Here is a 22,469-nt window from a genome sequence, read left to right as displayed (position 1 = left end):
CCTGACATACTTCTATAAATATACCTTCTTAGGTTTTTTTTAAAAAGATTTTATTTATTTATTTATTTGAGAGAGAGAGAGAGAGCAGAAGCCGGTGGAGCAGCGGGCAGAGGGAGAGGGAGAAGGGAGCCGGACACAGGACTCGATACCAGGACCCTGAGCCTAGGGCAGACACTTCACCGATTGAGCCACCCAGGCACCCCACCTTCTTCGATTTTTGTTCACCCACTCTCTGTATGTAAATCATACCTCTTCATAGGACAATAATTTTACCACATCTCTTTGTATAGAGAATACAATTATAATTTGGTCTTTCTCAACCAAAATTGATTGAAATTTGCTTTTTTTTTTTTTTTAAAGATTTTATTTATTTATTTGACAAACAGAGAGCACAAGTAGGCAGAGGGGCAGGCAGAGAGAGAGGGGGAAGCAGGCTCCTTGCTGCGCAGAGAGCCCGATGCAGGGCTCGATCCCAGGATCCTGGGATCACGACCTGAGCTGAAGGCAGAGGCTTTAACCTACTGAGCCACCCAGGTGCCCCTGAAATTTGCTTTTTATTAAGAGTTTAGAAAACTCGCGAACACTTTCACTGCATATGTGACATTTTTGTGTGCCATTTCCACTGGAACGGCCAGACTTTGTCCGCTCACGGTGCGTTCAGGGTGCTAGAACACAGAGGGAGCGTGCTGCCCAGCCGAAGCCACGTGTGTCCTCAGAACCACTGCCAAAGGTCTGTGCTCATCAGACATAGCGATTCCGATATATTTTATTTCATGTGAAAAAGGAAAAAAGGAGTGTCCCATGAGTTTCCAATTATATTCAATTCTATTCACTGTATTATCACATATGTTTCTGATAGAGGAGAAATCTAGTTTTGCCCAGAAGCTAACGAGAACTAAATCATTCTTTAAAAAAATGTTCATGGCTGATGATGGGAAGTAGTTTTCAGAGACAAGTTTCAATCATTGTCTCTCCACCAAACCTCGCTTCCTTCTGATACCAGCAGCACAACACAGCCTTTGGTTCTTTACCTCTGTGTCCAGTATACTGTAAGGGCAAGAAAATACATCCATGGAAGTGACTCCAAACCATATTATTCCCCTAACTCCAAATTAAATGCATCCCCAAGTCAGCTTCCCCTTAACCAGATCCCAAGAGCACCCACTGCCCCTCCAATACCACTTAAAATAAGGGCGAGTGTCTTGGAGGGGAAACTGGCTGAGTGGTCTTAGCCAATTGCTGATAAACTATTTTCCTTTTGCACATTTTACCAAAACAGATGTTGGATACATGGCAATGGGCCCCCTAGCAGGGAGATTGGAGCTCAAAGTTCATTAGCTCCACAGTCAGCCCACATCTGCATCTGGCTCGGGTCTCTGCTCTACCACTGATCAGATGAAAACTCCTAATTTGTCTGGATTTCATTTTCCCTTGGTCAGACGAGGCTACTAATAACAAGAGGTGTCTAATGCAGTTGTTAGGATCTCTACATGAATTTATTCATGAGAAGTGCCGTGGCAATACCTGGTACACAGTAAGTATCCAGTAAATATCAGCTCTCATTATTAAGGGAAGGGTATTAGACTGCAGAGTACCATATAATATAATTAACTCTTTAGAAAAATCATTCATATACCAACAACAAAGACATTAAGCAGACACAACCATCATATATTAATTAAAAATGATTTTCCAAGGACAGCAAGAGCATTATCCTAAATTACCAAGTGTACTTGGAAACAATGAAACAAGTTATAAAAATTATATGTTGAGGGGCGCCTGGCTGGTTCAGCTGGTGGAGCGTGTGATTCTTGATCTCAGGGCTGTGAGTTCAAGCCCCACACTGGGTGTTGAGATTACTTAAAAATAAATTTTTAAAAAAATCATACTTTGAGAAATTTAAGTCATATCAACTGAACACCCCTTCTTCCCATCTCACTATGTCTGAACTGGGGAAGGGTGATTTGTTCCACTATTATATTATAGGAGGAAGAAGGATATATCTTTTCTAGTATTAATTATTCTAAATGGTCTGTTATATTGCCTTCCCTAGGAAGCATATAAAGTTTCCGTTCCCAGAAATCAAGGTTTCGAAATATCTTCCGAAGCAAAGCAAACAAAATGGAACACAAATCTTAACAATGATTTCATTCATGGAACACTTTTTATTGCTAATAAAGTCAAGGAATAGTACAAACCTTTTCAGACTACACACGCCCTTTGTTGTACCTTAAAAATGTAGATATTTGCTAAAATATACACGGAATTACTGCACACAAAAATATTTAAGTGAGAAAACCCAAGAGATCTTAGAGCCAAACTTGACACAGAGGCCCTTACAAAAATAAATATGTGATCTTTCAAGGTCATAAATTCATATTCTGGAAGATGTTCCTGACAGGAAGGATCAGAATAAATTGAGGAGGTAGAAATATTTTCTGTCAGTAGCAAGCCGTAAAAATGCCAAAAGCAGGGCAGTGGGGAAGCTTTTAAAAATAAGTAGAGATCATTCTGGAACCATACATCTGCTTAAAGCAAACCAGATTACCATCATTATTTTATTAGAGATTAGTTTTTGAAACATCTTGAATGTGAACCCTTGAATTGGAACGACTAGGATCCTTTCTTAGAGTCCCTGTGAATATGCCTCGCCCTTTGAAAACAAACGAGTCATTGCTCTCTGCTCTGATTCGTGGCTTCTCAGTATCAACTCACTTCTCGGTTGTACCCTATGAAGGCAGAGAAAATGTCATTGACCTAAAGTATCTAAATCGTAAGGGGTGAAAAGCAGCATTTGTGAGGGCTCAGGTATGAGACAGAAAAATCCTGGCAGTTATCTTATTTTTCATGAAGAAACCAGAGCTGAGCTTTGCCAAGCAGACAGCTATGAGCTCACTGGTCTGAAATAATTACTCATTGAGACTTTTCCCCAAGACAGAAGTAATGGGTTTATGCAGCAAGCATCGCAAGAATATTGGTTTATGGGGTTTTTCTTTTTTAAATCAGTCATCAGTGCCCTTGGTACTTGGGCCTCACAAAGTTTTCGGTTACATTAATGGACAAAGTAGGAGGTTAAAAAGAAAATAAACATTCAACCAAAGCAGATTGTTTTTAATTCACGTTCTTTATGTCTAGTGATCTCATTCCCGACTTGGGAGATAAAGAAGTCAAAGCCTGCAACAATTGGAACTGACAGAAGAGTTGTTAAGGGTTTAACATCCCACAGTTGATACGCGGAAATTAAGCATATATTGAAGCAAACCCAAAACAAATTGCTCTGTTTACCCCAGAGCTGATCTGAGAAATGTTCTTTTTATTCAAGATGAGATGGACTATGATGTCCCCTGAGGGACGGGGGATATCAAAAGTGGACTGTGTTCAATGATTTCTGTGGAAAAGTACAGAGCAAGATCTAGAACACTGATCTATATTTTTTGCAAATTTCTGCTTCATGTCTAAAGAAAACAAATTGAAATACAGCAAATAATTCACCTAAAACTCAGGGATGTAATGTTAGCAGGTCCTTTCAACAACCATAACCTGTTGTAAGAGATGAATGTTGATCTGATGATGTCTAGCACTTAGTTGTTTTGTAGAATCTTGGGATGGCTGTGTAGAGAATGTCCTCATTTCTTGTTAGAATCGCATGTTTTGTTTTGTCTTATTTTGTTATTTTCAAGTTAAGCACTTTAATTTTGGCCCTCTGAATCCTGTTAGTGGATGGCATTTCCACTGATGACAATAGAGGGGAGAGAAAGTCTTTTGAGAACATTCCACTGTGAAATCAGGATGCAGGAGAGGCTGAAGTAAGGAATTTGCTGACAATTTAATTTACTGACCTTTCACAACACTCAGAGGCTAGTAGTACAATAATACTTATTTCCACTAACTAGTGGCACTTCAACTGTGTAAACTGATCAATAAGAATTAAAATAAAAGCATGTTATGCTTTTGTTGATGATATTGAAAACTGACCCTATTTCCCCCAAGAAGAAGCTCAAAGAAGAACGGAGCGCCATTCAGAAAGCAAAACGGACACCTGTCCAAAATAGACTAGCTATACTAGCCTTGTTTGCTCTCTTCCAACAAGAGAAATCTTTTCTTAGAAACCTGACTGGTTACCTTTTCGTCCTCTTTCCTCCCCTCTCTACCATCTTGACAAGGTAGGTCCCCATCATTCAGACCTCAGCTCAAATATCACCTTCCCAAAAAACCCTTCTCCCCATCTTCTGTACTTGTCTATCATCACTGTCCCCCAGTACAACACAAGCTCCACGGGAGCAGGGTCTCTATCCACAGCACCTTTAACAATGTTGTTCATTGTGTTCTTAGACTGTAAGGGTCAGGAGTTTATGACATTCTTACTTGGAGTCTCTCAAGAGCCCCTACTGAGATGTCATCTGAAAGCCAGACTGGGCTAGAAGATACGCTTCCTAAGTAGATCACTCTCATGGCAGCAAGGTGGTGCTGGCTATTGGTTACAGGTCTTAGTTCCTCCTCCCATGAGAAGCCCGTGGGCTTCTCTTCAGGACTTTTTCAGTGCCCTCAAGGCATGGAGCAAGCAATCCATGAGCCCATGACAGAAATTGCAACACCTTTTATGATTGGTCTTTGAAAGGCACACTCAACTGCCAACAATACTTTTGATCACCTGATTCAGCATGGGGAAAAATCCCAAAGGGTTGACTACCCAGAGGCAAAGATCATTTGGGACCATCATGGAGCTTGGTTACCATCCTACTGGTTACAGTTGACTATTGAAAAAGCAGGACTTTAGGAGTGCCTAGGTGGCCCAGTCGGTTAAGCACCTACCTTCAGCTTGGGTCATGATCCCAGGGCCCCTCCTGTCTGCTCGTGCTCATTCTCTCCCTCTCTCCCTCTCTCTCTCTCTCAAATAAATAAAATCTTAAAAAGAAAAAAAAAGCAGGCCTTTCAGGTAAGACAAGAAAATATCCATGGACCTCGTATTTTTACATAAGACTTCAATTCCGAAAATATTTTTAAAGACATAATCACGGTTTTCTACTTTTCTATGGAGCCTGAAGAAAGTATGTATTTCTTCTCAGTGACAGGATTAAATCATAAAATAACAACTGCTGTCCCTCTCACTTTTCATTTCATAACAGGTTACTGGGTTTTGTTTTACGGTCTACTTGGTTGTGGATAGGCAGCGCTCAAGATCTTGGAAATGTAAAAGCAAGAGGAAGGCCAAGTTCAAATTAAGTTGGGAAGAGTTCAAACAAGTCTTTGGAAGCAGGTCCCCAGACAGGATCTGCAGCCCATGTCTCTTCTGAGACAATGACATATGTGATTCTTCTACCAAAAATGAGCTCACTTGTTAACGGTTGATGGTTCAGGGGTCTGGAAACCATAGCATATTATTCTACCACTGTTAAAATTGCAGACCGTAGCCATGCGTAACCGTGGTCTTTTCGGGGATCAAAGGCCAAGGAAGGGAAACATTTTTTTTTTACAAGACTTAACCTGTCTGGATTCTGTAAAGTCCTAATCATTTTTTACAGGGTATATGAAGAATAGCTTCTCTTAGTTCTTTCAGATAAGATACCTGAATTTCTAGCACCGCCAACCCTATCCATAAATAAACAAGAGCAATCAGTCAATAAATTAACAAAAACCTACCGAGAAAAATGCCTCTTTGAAAAAATAAAAAGGAGACAATTGGAAAGAATTAGAAAAGAGACAATGGAATGAAATCCACAATGAGTTAGAGTAAGAGTAAAAGCAGTGAGGCTTAATTAGAATGAGAACTCCAAAAATCTACTACAGAGAAATGGTTTCAGAAGGTGAAACACGGACTATGGTTTATTTATCTTCTGCTCCTTTGACATCCAAAAGATTAACTGTTCCCTTTAGGGAAACTATTTGCTTTCTAGTTCAAGATACAGAATGTCAACACAATTTCTTTTCTTTTTTTTTTAAGATTTTATTTATTTATTTGACAGACGGAGATCACAAGTAGGCAGAGAGGCAGGCAGAGAGGGGGAAGCAGGCTCCCCGCTGAGCAGAGAGCCGGATGCGGGGCTCGATCCCAGGACCCTGGGATCATGACCATCCCAGGACCCTGGGATCATGACCGGAGCTGAAGGCAGAGGCTTTAACCCACTGAGCCACCCAGGCGCCCCACTGCAATTTATTTTCTAAAACTTGACAGCTGATATACAGATTAGGGGAAGCAACACCAAACCTTGGATACGTTATTACACAGAAGAGAAGAAAAGCTTCAAAATCCACTTGACTTCAGGCAGAAACTGTTTGACCCTCTGTCCCTTAAAATCACATTTACTGTTTTATCAGAAGAAACGCTTCTTAGGGCATTGGCATTGTATGCTACCAGACCGAGCCCCTGGTGTTACTGAAGTATCCTAGGAGAGACAGAGACTCCAAACAGCGGGCACTAGACTGTGGGCAACGGAGGCAGCCAGACGAGTAGCCAAAATCAGAGAGACCTGAGAAAGGCCACCAAAGAGTCATGCTTTCTTAAGATAATTCTGATACAGTGGAAGGCGTTGCTCTTTTATTTGCTGGTTATAGCTCAGAAAAGAGCTCGATTTTAGAAACTGAACCCCAAGAATATCAAGTCAAAGAATCACCACTGGGAACGATCTTCGGGGGGGAGGAAGAATTTTTGCTTTATTTTATCTTTCTGTAGCATATAATTTCAAAGTCAGGAGACAAGGGATTCGGACTCTCCCGTATCTACTCCCCTCACTTATTCTGGGGCCCCTAAACTCTAGCAGCAGTAGCAGGGAAGGACAAAGCCCGACCCGGCCTCATGTTACAGGCGGCTTTCAGGGGCACTCATGTTCCTGACCTCAGAAGGAATCAATGCAGACCAATCTTCAGCATCTCTACTGTATAATGACACCACTGTGCTGTAAAGCTTCTCCCCGGGGAAGGGCTAACACTTCCGTGCAATAATCCAGTAGTCTGGTGAAACTTGGCCTTCAACCGGCAGGTTCTCCCAACATCCAAGTTGTGCACACAAGCACTTTCCTCACACGATAGAGCAAAACACACAGGCTCATAGCCTGGCCAGAAGCTTCTGCAAGAATAAATGCGTATTGTTTCCCATCACGACGGAAAATGTTAAATTCCCATTTTCGCCTTTTCCAAAACCAGGGCAACTTCCAGGGCAAACTTACATTTACTTCTTTTTGCAGGCATGAGAAAAGGCAAATTTAATGAAACATTTGCAGTGTGGGTACTTGTGCTGTGAACACTCTACCCTAAGCACTGATTTTCTCCGTGTTCAGGTTAGGAACGATCTCTTCTGACGGTAATTTTCTGGGTTCCTTTCCTTCCTATCACACTCCTTATTTTGGCTGTTGTTGTTCATAATGAGATGGTATTTTCTTTTGGATGACAAGTTATATTAGTCAAAGTTATCACATACATATGAGAGAGAGATTTTTAAGGAATTGGCTCACAGTTCCTGGCAATGGTGGAGATTGATTGGCAAGTTCAAAGTCTGTGTGATGGGCCAGCAGGCTGGAGATCCAGGGAGGAGCCGATGTTGCAGTTCAAGTACAGACTCAGTTTAATAGCAAGCACAATTTCTTCTTGGTTGAGGTGGTCAGTCTTTTGTTCTCTTTGTACCTTCAACTGATTGCACGAGGCCCACCCACATTATGGAAGGCAACTTTTACTCAAAGTTCACTGATTTAAACGTCAATCTCATCTAAAAACAGCCTCTTGGAAACATCCAGAATAATGTTTGACCACCTGTCTGGGCACCATGGCCCAGCTAAGTTGATATATAAAATTAGCCATCGCGAAGGGCAAACATTTTTTTTTTAACTTTATAATTTCATGTAGCAACAAACCATTAGTCTGTGCACCAAGGATATGAGACATGGATAAGTCAAAACTACTGAATAAGTAAAATATAAGTACAAATAAAGAAATGAAGGCCCAAATGGCATCCCCAATAATAATTTGTCAACAGAGGAAGTTATTTCTTTTTACGTGGCGTCAGTGGTGTTGGTCAAATACCTAGCACGCTGTGATTAGAAAAGCTTTTCAAGATCAGCCCATCCAGAACTTAATGTATAGATGAAGAGACCAAGGCATGGCAAAGAATTCGAGAAAAATCTGAAAATATGGTGGAGCATGGCACAGATGGCACAAGAGAGCAAAGAGCTAAGAGGCCAGATACCACTGGTATTGGAACACCCTGTGTGGAATATACCAGAATACCTTCCAACTCTTTTTCTGAGCCGAGATACAAATTACCCTCTGTTGTCTGAACAACAAGGGTGTGCTGGTGGATTGTACCAAACAGACCTGGTTATCAAAAACTGGCCTTGGTATATCCAAAATACAGAAAATCCCATCACGGGTAACTGAGAGTCCAACTACTGCCTTTATTTTGATAAGATGCACAGGAAAAGGAGGGTTTGGCCTTTCCCATGCCACCATCAGCGAAGACTGGCCAGTGTGCCTGGGGTTCCATGCTTCCCAGAAGGACCCTTCATAATCTGCCTTTCGGGGGGAGGGGGCATCCAGTCAATCTTGGTGAGTTACTGTCCTTTCCTCTTCAGACAAATGCCAGCACTTCTTCAGTTCACCGGGATTGGAACAGGCCTAAGGAAAAGTTATTGAGATTCAGCACCGTTATCAAAGGGGACTTGGCGGAATCTAATCTTCTTGGGAGACAGAAGGCTGGCCCAGAAGTGGGGCTGTAACCTTCAGACACCTGCTGGTGCTGCTGCCATCTGATGCCTAAGAAATGAGGATCCACGTTGTCTGATACCCAGACGAGGCTTTGAAGCTGAGTCAAGACCACAGGACAAAGGCGGCACTGTTTATGCAAATTGAGAAACAAAAGAAGCAAAAATCCAAAGCCATTGAAAGTAACATCAGAAATTCAATACCCAGAGATGATTAGAAGCTCTGCACCAGCATGAAACAGAGCGCCTAAAAGTAAGGCTGGGCAACACACCAAAACACATACTGCAGGAAGGAATTCTGAGCGCCTGGAGTTTGGCAAGATATGCTTAGAAGCCTTGATATACGCGGCTCCCTTAGCCAAGGGGCAGCATCTGTGCGCCATGGGCAGGAAGCCCTGGGCTGTGGCTGTCTCTGCACCTGGTGCACGCAGTCCCTTCATGAGAAGCTCCAGTTCGTGCCCCTGCAAAGCCGGCCCTCTTGTTGCCATCCCTTGGCAGTTTGGTCACCCCATAGCACCTGTCTTCTGCAGGAGACCACACTCTCAGTGACCACCATTGTGCACACTATACAACAGCCTGAAATACAATGAGCTTCTGAGAAGACTTCGATTCTTGCCTTTTAAGTCACTCCAAAAAGATCTGAGTTTAGGCAGAGGGTCCAGGAAACGCCAATCGTGCAGAGTTACTATTCACGAAAGTTCTCCGGATATGATGACTCCCATGAAGGGCACACTACTGTCAAATCGGGAAGACACTCCAGAGAACACCTCATCCAAAGGTTCTCAAGCCTGGCAGCACAGTGTCACCCCCTCGGAAAGTTTTTAAAATATATCACTTGCCCTGACCCTACCCCAGATGTTCAGACTTGAAAGGTTTGGGGGTGGGGCTGCGGCATCAGTGTCTTTTCAACCTTCATCAGATGATTCCAATGAGCAGCCACAGTTGAGAAAGGCAACTGTAGCACACTCCTCTTTTGTTCCAGGAGAGGAAACTGAGGCCCAGAGAGAATAAAGGGCTTGTACAAAATGACACAGCGTAAGGAATGCCTCCAGCCCTTTCATGAGACAACACAAAAAACGAAACGATGATATTTGCACACTGCGGGGAAAATGAATGAGCTGCTCTGAGCTAGGGGCAACTGTCCTGGAGACACCCAGGTACGCCAAACCACACCTTCCTCCCCAGATGGCTGTTATTTCTCGGTGGGAGGCACTAAACGATGGAACACAGATCACATCCTTGAGAAGAAAAAGTACTGAAAAAATAAAGTGGATGCATAATTTGAGAACTTTTATGATGGAATTTTTCATAGACCTGTCACCAAAAGAACACGGTAAAGCTAGGATATGGAACAGTAGATTTAGCAACTGAGCTGTGATCTATCCCAGAGAAGGCTGCCCTTAGGTACACTTGGAATAATGCAACTATACCAAGTTAGAACGTAACTTTGGGTGGCAGCAACCGACTCCTTTGTACGGCAGACTGGAAGAGCGTGAATTCCCAAAAAGCTAAATTCTGATTCCATAAGTAATGAAGACCCCGGGCTTAGGAACTTTATAATATCATATAACTAAGGCCAATCTGCCAACTATTAGCCCAGGCTAATTTAGTAGACTGTTTATATTTTTCACAAACGAGGGGAGGAGGTTTTCATGACGTGCCAAAGAGAAAATCAAAGGTAAGAGAATTACTTACAAGCAACAAAGGAACCAAGCCTTGGGAATATGAGGACTGAAAGGTTCGAGGGACACTTTTTATTTAAAAGAAAACCCATTGACTGGATTTCCCTCTACTCTCTTAAGAGACATTCATCCCTAGATGTCTTTTCTTCTATGAAACTAAATGCTTGATGAGCTCAAGATGGGAGATACAATGAACAAAGAGAAGGGTTTGAAGGAGGGTCATTTTATACTGAGCCCTAGTGCAAGGCACTCCACAGAGTGGGCAGGTTGGGGCACCGCCTTTAAAACACAAAACAAAACATAACTTGTTTAAAAATCGCCACTGTTGGAAGGAGGGAGAACACAGGCACTTCACTCAATAAAAAACACAAAGGATGCATACTTGGCAGAGCTGCTCTGTACCTTACTACTTCTCTTATTAAGAAAACCCTTTGGCCTTCTTGATTGCTTAAGCAACTGGATCCCGAGTTTCGAAGATCCCACAGTACACCACCTTCCCAAGTTCTGAAAATCCCATGGCCTATACCTTAAATGGTTACACAGCTTTCAGCCCTTTCATGAGCCCCCCATTCCTCCCTGCATTCCTCCCACAGCCTTCTGGGAGCTCAGCCCTTGTAATTCCCAAACCCGCAGGTGCATCCAAATCATTCATATACATGTTTAAGATACAGATCCCAGGCCTTTCCCACAGGCCAACTGATTGAATGTGGTTGAAGAGGGGCCCAGAAACCCATGTAACTAATAAAAGTTGTAGTGTTTTGGCCTCTAAGCCAGTATTTAGGAACCACTAGTTGAAGTTCAGCAGCCTTCAACCAAAAGGTCTGCAAAACAGTGATGAGGGCCATGTCTCTCATGGCCAATGAACTTGACTGATGGCATGAGCCACTTTTAGGCTACCTCAACTACTAATTTCAACATGATCACCTGGACTTCTCCACATAGAGAATCTGTGATGGCCAAATAAATAAAAGGAGGTACATAATATTTTTTAGTCCATGGCTTTATAAATTCATAGTTTATCTCAATAAAGAAAAATGTCTAGGATGGAAATCAATGTGCCCAATTCATCTTGAAGTCTAGCAAGACTGAGAAAAGGCAGAGAGATTTTTAAGTTTCTAAAATATTTTAGTACGCTGGTTATTTCAAGCCTGCCATGCCGGCTCCACGGAATCCATCTGAAACCCCAGACACGGTCTGACGGTCTGAATGCTCTCCCCCCGCACCCCCATCTGTGCTTCCAACAGAGGGAATGCAGTACTGTGGGGGCTGCATTAAGCTTACTGTTCAACGGTGTGGTGGTGACATGAAATATCCTGATTCCACTTGGCAGTAACTTTCCTCCATCTTGGCGGATCTCAGCCGTAATCACTGTGGTGTGTGGAGCTTGAACAGATTATGAGGCTGGCTGGAAACCAAGAAACTGAAAAGCAGTTCAGTGGTCCAGCAAGGGGCTCCGTCTTAGGAACGCCGCAGCTGCAAAAGTCCACAACCACATTTCTCACACGTATCTCAGGAATTTAAGTTCCAGTCTTAGTCCCCAGAAAATGTCGCCTTTCCCAAGACCCTGAAAAGCAGCAATTTCTCACTTAACATGACTTTTTAGGGAAAAAATGCCAAATGATGTACATTCATTATATCCCCTTTCTCAGAATCCTCTCTAGTCCTACGAGAATAGGAAGCTTGCCATAGCCCACTCCCCTCCTCACCTCCAAAATATATACAATCACTTTTCGAAAGAATGGGGACTGGAAAGAGAGAGTCCTATTTCCCTGTTGTCTAAAATGTAGGCACTTTTAGCTACCTGCATGGTTTTCTTGGACTTGACCACTGTTATCGTCTGTAAAGACTTAGGCTGCCGTAAGAACATTCCACAAACTGGGTGGCTTAGGAACAGTAGGTTTTTCAAAGCTCTGGGAGCTAGAAGTCCAAGATCAGGATGCATGGTTAGGTTCCTGGCGAAGACCCTGTTTGAGGACGCAGTCTTTTCTCTGGGTCCTCACATGGTAGAAGAGGTAAAGAACCTGTCTGGAGCCTCTTGTCCCAAGGGCACGAATCCCATTCATGAGAGCTCCTCCCATAAGACTTCCGCAGCTCCCAAAGGCCCCACTTCCTAATAACATCATCTTTGGGGGTCAGGATTTCAACACGTGAAATTTGAGGCAGGAAGCGGGGATTGGGGCAGAAACAGTGAGACCACGGCAACAGCCAAAGTGGCAGAAGTTACCACTGACAAGCCTGAGAAGTCCTTCAACAGACATTTAAGTAATTCAACCTAGAGGGTAAAGAATGCTCCCCATGCAGCCAGTGGTCATCATGTAACCCAGGTCCTCATGAGAATGCTTTAACACCAGACCCCACCCCACTCATTCCCCCTCCCCCACCATATTCTTAGGGCATATGCATGCAGCCCAGGATCATTACTTATATTATTATTTATATTTCCAAAATGTACATCTTCTCAGGGGTCTTGAATCATTAATCAGAAATGCTGGGGGTTGTGGTGGAAGGGGTTATTTTTCATTATGTTTGCAGAGGAAGAAATCCCATCGGATAAACCAACAAGTCAGGGACAGCCCTCAGCTTGATGAATTTGACAAACGACAAAAATATAATAGCAATTGTCTCGGTTAAATGAGATGTGTTGCGAAGTCCTAAGTTCAGCCCTGGCAGGATGTCATGAAGTTATTATTGGAAGTCTAAGTCTGAAAAGATTACTGTATGTGCTCCTAGAGAGGAAAAGAAATGCCCTCCAGACAGAGCTAAGGTTTAATTCATGCAAGAGGCTTGGCTAATGTCACCAACCACAAACACTGCATTTTCATGGATCTGAAAGGCAGCACGTTCCAGTGAATTAATTACAGCCACTCTATTTATATTCTGCATGGCTTTTCAATTATTACCTATAACGGGATTCTTTTTTTTCCTTTTATGAACACTAACACACAGTATTTTCTACCAGAGGAATGGAGAGCTGAGGGAAAAGTAACACGATCTTTTACCACTAGGTCATTCGCTGGCAGCTTGCCAAGCCTGCTCGTTCTAGAAGGGTCGAGTCTTAGGGCTCCTGAGGATCTGAGCAAGGGTCACCACCCAAATTTCTACAAGGGCCAGGCAAGCCACGTCAAAGAGGCAGACAGTGGTGGGTAATACTACTGCACAGAGGATGGGCCTGATGGGAATGTGACTGCCTGGGCAAAGGTCAGGGACAGTGGCGACTCACTGTTGTGTACAAATGCATGCAGCAGGGGCGTGCTGGGCAGGGGCTGGTGCCACAGGTTTGTTCAGTTTGTGCAAAGTTATCCAGCTAGACATTCAGGATATAAGCACTTTGGGGATGTCTATTATACTTCATTAAAAAAAAAAAAAAGGTTGTTTTGTTTTTAAATGGGCTTAGGACCAGATTTTCTAGGGCCCAGAGACACAAGGACAAGAGAACAGGATGAGTGTAACGTAGGAAGTGTTCAGAGTAACTACCTGGAATGGGTGTTGTGTTAAACTGGCTTTTACTGAGCCACCCGGGGCATGGGGAGAGGTGGACTGGCAGAGTTTTAAAAAGCTGGGATTAGAGACCAAGATTTTAAATCGTCACACCTAGGCAGAACAGGATATATAAAACACTCATTTGGGTTGACATTAAAAGAACATATGTACATGCACAGAAACTTTCTAGGAGAATGTACAAGGAGCTGTTAACGTTGGTTGTCTCTGGCAGGTGGCATAGAGTAGAAGGGAGATTTACTTTTCATCATGTTTCTATTCATCCTGTTTGAATCTTTATTATGAGAGGATATTACTATTTCAGTTGAAAAGAGAAAAAAAATCAAGAAAGTTCTTGTGATTAAATTACTATTAAATAAATCTATGAAATCCCTAAGGGATTTCAGAATTTTTAAAATCAGCAATTTTTGATGTGTCCACAGTGTAAGTGCAGTTAAATGAAGAAGTTACTCCTTTGAGAATAAAGATGTCAAGACATATACAATAGACATATTTCATAATTCTTGATGAATAATAACTATGATTTAAACACATATAGTGAACTGTCTTCAGAATATGGTAACTGTGGAATAGGACAAACAACCATGTTACAGGCTAATCAATTTCTTTAAATATTATTTACTTGAGAGAGAGTGAGAGAGTTGGGGGAGAGGGGCAGAGGAGAGAGAGAGAGAGAGTCTTAAACAGACTCCACAGTGATCACAGAGTCCCACTCAGGGCTCGGCCCCATGACCCTGAGATCATGACCTGAGCCAAAACCAAGCGTCATATGCTTAACTGAATGCACTACATAGGTGCCCCTAATTAATGTTTTTCAGGAAGACAGTGCCACACACTGATATGACCCATGTGTACACTTAAGTGTTAGGAAAAGGGCCGGGGCACAGCCAGCAGCCTCCCTGGTTACAAAGCTTCCGTCGCTCATTCCTCTGACCACGAGAGACAGTCACAAAGAAGCTCAGTGATAGAATCACCTAGAGAAAGTTGCTGAAGACAAATCTGTAAAAACCAAACCCTGCTTGAATAACTGGCATATGCTTTTATTTTATTTTAAAGATTTTATTTATTTATTTGACAGAGAGAGATCACAAGTAGGCAGAGAGGCAGGCAGAGAGAGAGGAGGAAGCAGACTCCCTGCTGAGCAGAGAGCCCGAAGCGGGGCTCGATCCCAGAACCCTGAGATCCCAGAACCTGAGCCGAAGGCAGAGGCTAACCCACTGAGCCACCCAGGGGCTCCTGGCATATGCTTTTAAACCATGAGTTATATTTGTTATAAAGTAATCCAGGGGTGCCTGTGTGTCTCAGTTGGTTAAGCACTGACTCTTGATTTCAGCTCAGGTCACAGTCTCAGGGTCATGAGATCAAGCCCTGCGTCAGACTCCATGCTCAGAGTGGAGCCTCCTTGAAATTCTTTCCTCTCCCTCTGCCACTCTCCAGACTCGAAATAAATAAATAAATAAATAAATAGAATCAATCTTTTAAAAAATCAACATTAAAACAGCCACACTGGGTTTTAAATCTAGAAATCTGTTATCTCATCCCAAGACTTATTTACTGTATATTATACTAGGGGACCATTTCAATGGTCCTATGTTTTAGGTTCCCCATCCATGGACATCAATTAATAAAATAGAACCAGGGGAATTTAGGCATCCTTTTATCAGTCATTTCAGTTTTTACTCAAAGGAAATACACAATTCTGAAGCTCAGTCATGTTTTGAAATTGAAGGGTGGGGAGATGATTGAGAGTTTTTTCCAGCCATTTGGAAGAAGGTTAAGTTTAAAGGTTAACTAAGTCTAAGACCACTGATTAAAAAGGCTGAAAAACTGAAACTGTTTTACCACTACGCACCCAAGATGCTGTAGCCACTATGCCTACGAATAGTGCTGCCTTATTCAGTTGCCACTAACAACACTTGATAAATTTCATTCTTTTGCTATTAGCTGTGATCATAGCAAGTGATCTGCATAGTAATTACGTACAATTCATATATTTAGTCTGACTCTGTACCTATGAAATCCACCAATATAAAGCCGAGTTTGGTAACTAGAAAGTGGCTAAGCTAACTGACGAAATTATCAAGACAGCAGAAGGGAACCACTGAGTCCGTTGTGTCATTCAAGCAGAAGGGGCCATTCTTGTTTGGAAGAAACACTGGCACTCTTATCTTCCTAAGCTGGGTCAACTGACAGAAGCAAAAACTAGCACTAATTGGTCCTTTCTTGATCTTAGACCATCTGTACTCAGTCTGGGACATTAGCTGCTTGGGTCACATCCTTGCTCTACCATGCACTAGACTTGTGACCTCACGCAAGTTATTTAAATTCCCTGTGCCCCAGTTGTCTTCTGTGTAAAGTGAGAAGAGTCATAACACCTCTCGCCCAGGGTTGTTGTCAGGGTTAAATTAGTTCTTCTTTTTTATAATTTTTTAAAAAAATTTTATAAACATATATTATTAGCCCCAGGGGTACAGGTCTGTGAATTGCCAGGTTTACACACTTCACAGCACTCACCATAGCACAGACTAAATTAGTTATCTTATCGGAGTGTTTAGATCTCATTAGTAAATCAATGTTGTTTTCATTTTGCTAATACTTTGTTTTGTTGGAAAGAACATATATTCACAAGGCAACACTGCCTTGTGAATATTTATTGTTTTGAAAATCTTCATTTGGAAAGAGAAAGGAGATGGGACCAAAAGGAAAAGATGGATAGGAAATAGCAACTCTTGTCTATCTAGTAGCATTTACATGAAAGACATAGTCCATGCATTATTTCATTTGTCTAAAAATTTGTTGAAAAAAAAAAAAACTCTTGGAGGTAGGTGTTATTATTGGTCATTTCCAGATGAAGAAGCTAGGCTTGGTTAGAGGCTCACCAATGTGCCTGCAGTCACACGGGAGATTCAAACCCTAGCATAACTGACTGTAAACTTGGATACGCCCTCCTTGATACTACTAAACTACCAGGCTGGGGGGAAAGAATAAGAAGAAGAAGGAAAAAGAAGGTGGAAAAGTGAGGAAAACAGACTAACGGAGAGAAGGGGACCAAAGTTTCATCTAATTTTTCACCCAGGAGCTGACATGTCTATTCATAGGCATAACATAAGCATTAAATGTCAAGACTGTAATGATAAAATGTAACATTGTTCTTGCTGGTGCTGGAAACTATCACTAGTAGTAGTCTGAAACATTTTATAAACACACCTACTTTAGTGTGTCTCATTAAACATTCCCCAAAATGCTACTGGCTGAGCACCAAAAAGTGAAGAATAATCCAAGGTAATCTCCCAAACACTACAGCAACAAAGTCGTGTGCAAAATGTGGGGCTCGGCACCCCAGAACAAGCAGAAGCCCACCAATGTTTATGTCGATGTCAGCAGAAAACCGTCTCTCGATTTAGAAAGCCATACAATGGTTCCCGATGTAGTATGCAACTTTTCAAACCTCTACCAAATGAAATGCTCAGATTGTTCTATAATTACATGGCAGTTACTGCCTTATGATGGTACAGACTGAGTCCCCACTGTCTTCCCACAGGCAACCATAGGCTCCAAGGGACAAACTGAATGTGTCTTTTGGGTCAAATGTTTTTCCTCATGCCCTGCTCCATTTTTCATTATCATGGCAACTTGGCACTCCTCGCCTTAATCACAGGTTTGGGAAGAGGGATGAGGTCAGCCTTCCCTCTGTTGCTAAGGCCACCGTTCATGGCTCCACTGAAGGTAAAGCACACCCACCGTAGTGCATACGCCATAGGCCAAACGGGTCGCTCTCGGCACAGCTGTGATTCCCATCAACTCGGTGCAGGTTTTAATTAGAACACAAGGAACATCTTAGTTCCTTATCACCATTAGGATATTTGAAGGAGAACTATTCACTCGATGGGGGTTTTGAGATCAGAGTGGTAAATGCGACAGGTTTTCCCTTTGCCTGGTACAAAGTGTCTCTAAAACAAACTTTCCTTAATTCAATCTAATCCAAATAAACTTAGTGTTAACTGAGATAACTGTACTCAGTCTCTGAAAGTAAAATTTTGCAGGGCAATTTATTGATACTGATGGCAAATATGTTCCAGAAATTTCAGTGGGAAAAAAAAAATACAGCAATGGGAAGTCTGAATGTGCTCAATGAACCATACCTCTCACTCCTACAGGAAAGAAGTCTTACCAGATGTTCCTCTAGCCAGTGTCAGAGGTAAGCAGATGAACGAGAAGGATGAGTGTGCACTTATTATTTGGAGATAAGAGTAAATGGAAGTTGGCAGCCCAGGCTCTATATGCCACCTGGTTCTGTTGTGTAAAGTTCTGGGTAGCTAATGACATTTTTGACATTGACCATCTTTGACATTAGTGTATGCAGGCTTTGCAGAGTGGATACTCAGTCTGGCATCTCAGAATATTGAGTAGAGCTTGAGACCAAGAGACTAAAAGGAAGTAACTCATAGAAGAAGCTCCTCAAAGCTATAGCATCCTAAATTGAGTTACTGCTTCCTCCTGGAGGGTAATATCCCATAACCTTCACAGCCAAATACTCGCCTAATGCCAGTCTCGAAGTTAGCAACTATGGTGGTACTTCGAGACTCCAGTGAACTGGAGATTTGCACTCAGGAAACCTGCCTCCTGCTTTACTGCTCCTGCAGGAAACTCTGGTTAATGTCCCCAGTGTCTTTTTATTTTCCCCTCACTGTTCTCTCTTTCTAGAACCCTCCTTACTTTCCAGGTTTTAGTGAATTCCTATTTGTCTTGCAAAATTGGCTTCTAACTAAGGGTCAGCTCTCCTCAAGAAGGCTTCCATGACCACATAACTGCTCCAATCTAATCTAGAAGTCCTTTGTCACTCCCTTAAACCCTATAAATGTCATTCAGATCACCTTACACTGCCCAGTAAAAAAAGCCATATTTGTCTGTGAGAAGCCACACCTTACTCAACTTTTTTTCAGCTGGAACCTGGCATAGTGCCCTAATCTCACAAAAGCTGGTCATTAGGACTATGCACTTGTATAACCTCTCTGTGCCTCAATTTTCTCATCTGTAAAAGGGTATAATCACAGTACATACCTAAGAGTGAATGTAAGTGCTCAGAATAAATGCTTAGAATAAATGTGAGCTCTTCTTATTATGTATTTGTGAAATTAGTAAATAAGTGTAATCTTAAGTCAGTTACTTCAGGTACAGTGTCTTCTTCTGTAACATGCAGATAAGTTTATTTCTTTACAGAGTGGTAGTAAGGATGAAATGAGATGACACAGTTAATGAAAGTACTTTGAGAGCTATAGAAGACTAGGTTTAAATGGCCCTTTTGGTTATTAGTACCTAATAAATGATATAAGGTTTCTAAACCAGAACTCAAAGAAGAGTCTTTAGTGACTAATGCAATGGTGGATCAAGGCCTGTTCAAACTTTGGTTTTTTTCCTTAACTTTGCAACTCTGGCCATATGGGACAAGGCACAATTACACGGACTATGAACAAGGTTAAGGGAAAATAGATCCCAAAAGTCAATGGAGAACTGGAATACTAACCATCTGAAAAGAACGTCAACATCCACAAAATATTGAACATCCAGAGAACTTAGGATACAGAATCATTGCTAGTTGATTCTGATCATATCACAAAATCCATGGAATTCAAGAGCTGGGAAATATATTGGTAATCGTTTCTTCCAATTCCTTCATTCTACCGATGAGGAAACTGATGTCTATGGGCCCCAAACAACTGACCCAAAGCCACATACCAAGCGAGCGACGAACAGCTTGCCTCCTAATTTGTAGCCTATAGGTTTAAATTAATTTTGCTTGTATCATGTTGCCACCACTATTTTTGTAGGGCGGACTTCAGAGACAAACTTGGGTTCCAATTCCAGTTTTACCATTTATTAATTCTGTGACTTTAAGGAAGTTCTTGAACGGATGGAAGTCACAGTTGCTTCATTTGTAAAATAGGGATCCTAGTGTCTCTTTTAAAACTTCACCCTGTGATAGAAGAGAGGGTGTCTGTACATCAGGTAGCAAAACCTGTGCTTCGTGCCTGCCGCAGCCTTCACGAACTTTCTAGAGTAACTTAAAATGGAACAATGTTCTTTAAAACCAAACAATGCATAAAGACCAAGACCATGTTGTAAAACATCTCTCCTGAAGAGAGTATCTAAAAACTGACATTTGTGAAATTTTCTTTGGTATTGAAGTGGTTAAAAAAAAAATCCTTCTTCCTTCTGGTTTAAAACCTGGCTGCACCCCCGTTCTCCCTTTCCACATCCCGTGCCCTTCTCCGTGGCAGCAGTCACGTATAACAGGGTCATAGGAAAGCAGTGTATAGCACAGAGCGGCTCTATATCTCGTGTTTGCGCTCTCACCTCCGCACCTCTCCCACCAGGTAGGGTCAGGCTGCCAGTGCCGGCTACGGCCCTACCCTCCTCCCTTCTCTTTCTGCTCAACCGCAGCTCTAAGGATGTGTCTTGTGTGAGGACGGCTGCCTTTATCAACGCATCACGAACTGCTCCGGAGCGAGCTGGGCTCTGTCTTCCTCGGAGGACCACAGCTCTCTTGTCCGCGTTCCCGGATGCCTATCCCCGCGGCCAGCGTCCACCTCCTCCAACACAGGCCTTTCGGCGGGGCCCCCTGACTACCAACGTCTCGCGCTCTGATACCCGCCTTTCTAAAGGTGCGAGACCAGACCGAGTTCTAGAAGTCGGTGCGGGCAGCCACTCGCACTGATGTCCCAGCCCTCCCCGCAACAAACACAGTACCGGGCGCCGGGCTCTATCCCGGGGCGACAAAACTTGGCTGTCTGCCTTCTCGAAGGCAGCTCGGTCCCCCCAGGGCACCCCGCGTGCTTTGCATCTGCGGCGAGGAATGAGCCCCAGGAGGGTGCCCAGGGCGCGCACAGCCTAAAGCACGCGGCGGCGACAGGGCCCGCCGTGGTGGCGCGGTTGAGAAGACACCGTGAGTCCCAGCTAACCTCGGACTCTGAGTCCACACGTCCTCTCCACCCCGACCCCCCCCCCCCGCCCCGGGAGAACCAGGAGCCACCATTCTGGCCTCTGAGGTGGGAGAGCAGGAGCCGGACCCCGGGAAGCCAGGGCGGCTCACACTGGTCGCCACCCAGCCGCTCCGGAGCCCCGCTGCCAGCCACAGGGAGGCTTCCCGCCGCGTCCGGACGACCAGGCGGCGGTGGGCACCCCTATTCCCTCACGCCAGGGCTAGGGGTATGAGGCGGGAAAAAGGAAACCTCGCGAGTTGGAAGGGGGCGCCGCTAGCCCTCTGGCGGGGTCCCCACAAGCCCTTGTCGGGGAAAGGGACGAGGCCACCCCGACCCACAACAACGCCCCTGTCCCCGCACGCCCAGGAGCTCGGGCGGGGCTGGCCAGCCCCACCGGCACCTCAGGCGCACGCAGCCCCTGCGTCCTTCCCCAACGCGACCTCCGGCTCGCATCCGCCCCGGAGCGGCGCGGGGCGTCCGGGGGTGTGCGCCCCGCGCTCTCCGCGTGCCCCACGGTCCCGGGCCGGGCGGCGGCAGCCGGGCGCGCTCACCAGATGGCCATCCTGCTCTTGGGGTAGTCCAGCCGCTCCAGGCAGCCGAGGAAGTGAGGCAGCGCGTGCGCCGCGTTGCGGGCGAGGATGGCCACTAGCACGGTGGGTCTCTGCACCGGCGACTCGGGGAAAACCTCCGGCTCCTCTTCGTCGTGCTCCGAGTCGGGCTCCGCGGCGAAGCGCGCCGGGCAGCCGCGGCGGAGCAGAGCGGCGGACAGGAGCAGCAGCGAGCAGGCGAGGGTGGCGGCGCGGCGCGCAGCCATGTTCGCGGCCGCGGCGGGCGGCGGTAGACTGGCGGCCCGAGGGCGCGGAGGCCGGCTGCGAGCGCTGGACGGGGGACGCGGCGGCCGGGTCGGCTGGCGCGCGCGCGCTGGCACCGGGCCCTGCAGCCCCGGAGCCTCCGGCCGCCGCCGCACCCGCCAGGCCCTGAAGCGGGGGCGCACCGAGGACCTGCGGCCGCGGCGCACGCCTGGGGCTCCCGCTCGCGGACAGCCGCGTGTGGGGGGCTGTCCGTCCCGAGTCCCGCGGAAAGTTCCTCTAGTCCAGGCTCAGCTCGTACAGCTGAGGTCTGTGGCTTCCCCCGGAGCCGCGAGGTGTGGCCGTCTCTGCCAATGAGCCTGTGTGTGTGTGTGTGTGTGTGTGTGTGTGTGTGTGTACATAACGGTGCAACTCCGAGAAAATTTATTCTGCTTTTGCAAACCGCAGTCTAAAGTCCTTCACAGTGATGCAATGTATCCAGTTTTGCATAATGCACCTATTGACTGGACGGGTAGAGTTCTAAAATGGAAAGTCACCCAGGTATCCATTACTATGGTAAACATTTTTTTTTTTAACTTCCACAAAGGCAGAGTGTTTGCATTTCCCTATACACTCACTCAATTCCTCTTGAAGTTCATCCTTGACTGAGCAGAACCCCATTATGCCAAGCTTGCAGACTTGGAGAATTTGAGAGTCAGACTGAATCCTTCGCAATTAAAAGGAAGCCCCTGAAGGCGCCTTAAGAAACCTCACCTCTCTCCCTTCCACCCCCAGGGTCCTGCGCTTCCTCACAGGATGGCATAAAAGCCA

General features: G+C 44.5%; 1 protein-coding gene across 1 annotated transcript in view; it reads right to left on the bottom strand.

Annotated features, from left to right (window-relative positions):
* COLGALT2 (collagen beta(1-O)galactosyltransferase 2) overlaps positions 1-21,816 on the bottom strand; it is a 105,566-nt gene extending 83,750 nt beyond the window's left edge. The window contains exon 1 of the mRNA XM_032862654.1: positions 21,402-21,816. Coding sequence (XP_032718545.1) covers positions 21,402-21,664 — 263 coding nt within the window. The 5' untranslated portion in view covers positions 21,665-21,816. The remainder of the gene's footprint in view (positions 1-21,401) is intronic.
* Positions 21,817-22,469: the final 653 nt, after the last annotated feature.

This window comes from Lontra canadensis, unplaced genomic scaffold (genome assembly GCF_010015895.1).
Source record: "Lontra canadensis isolate GAN:19392208 unplaced genomic scaffold, GSC_riverotter_1.0 scaffold24, whole genome shotgun sequence".
In the NCBI taxonomy this organism is placed as follows: Eukaryota; Metazoa; Chordata; class Mammalia; order Carnivora; family Mustelidae; genus Lontra; species Lontra canadensis.
Note: the sequence above shows the minus strand (reverse complement) of the source record. Positions and strands in the feature narration are given on the sequence as shown.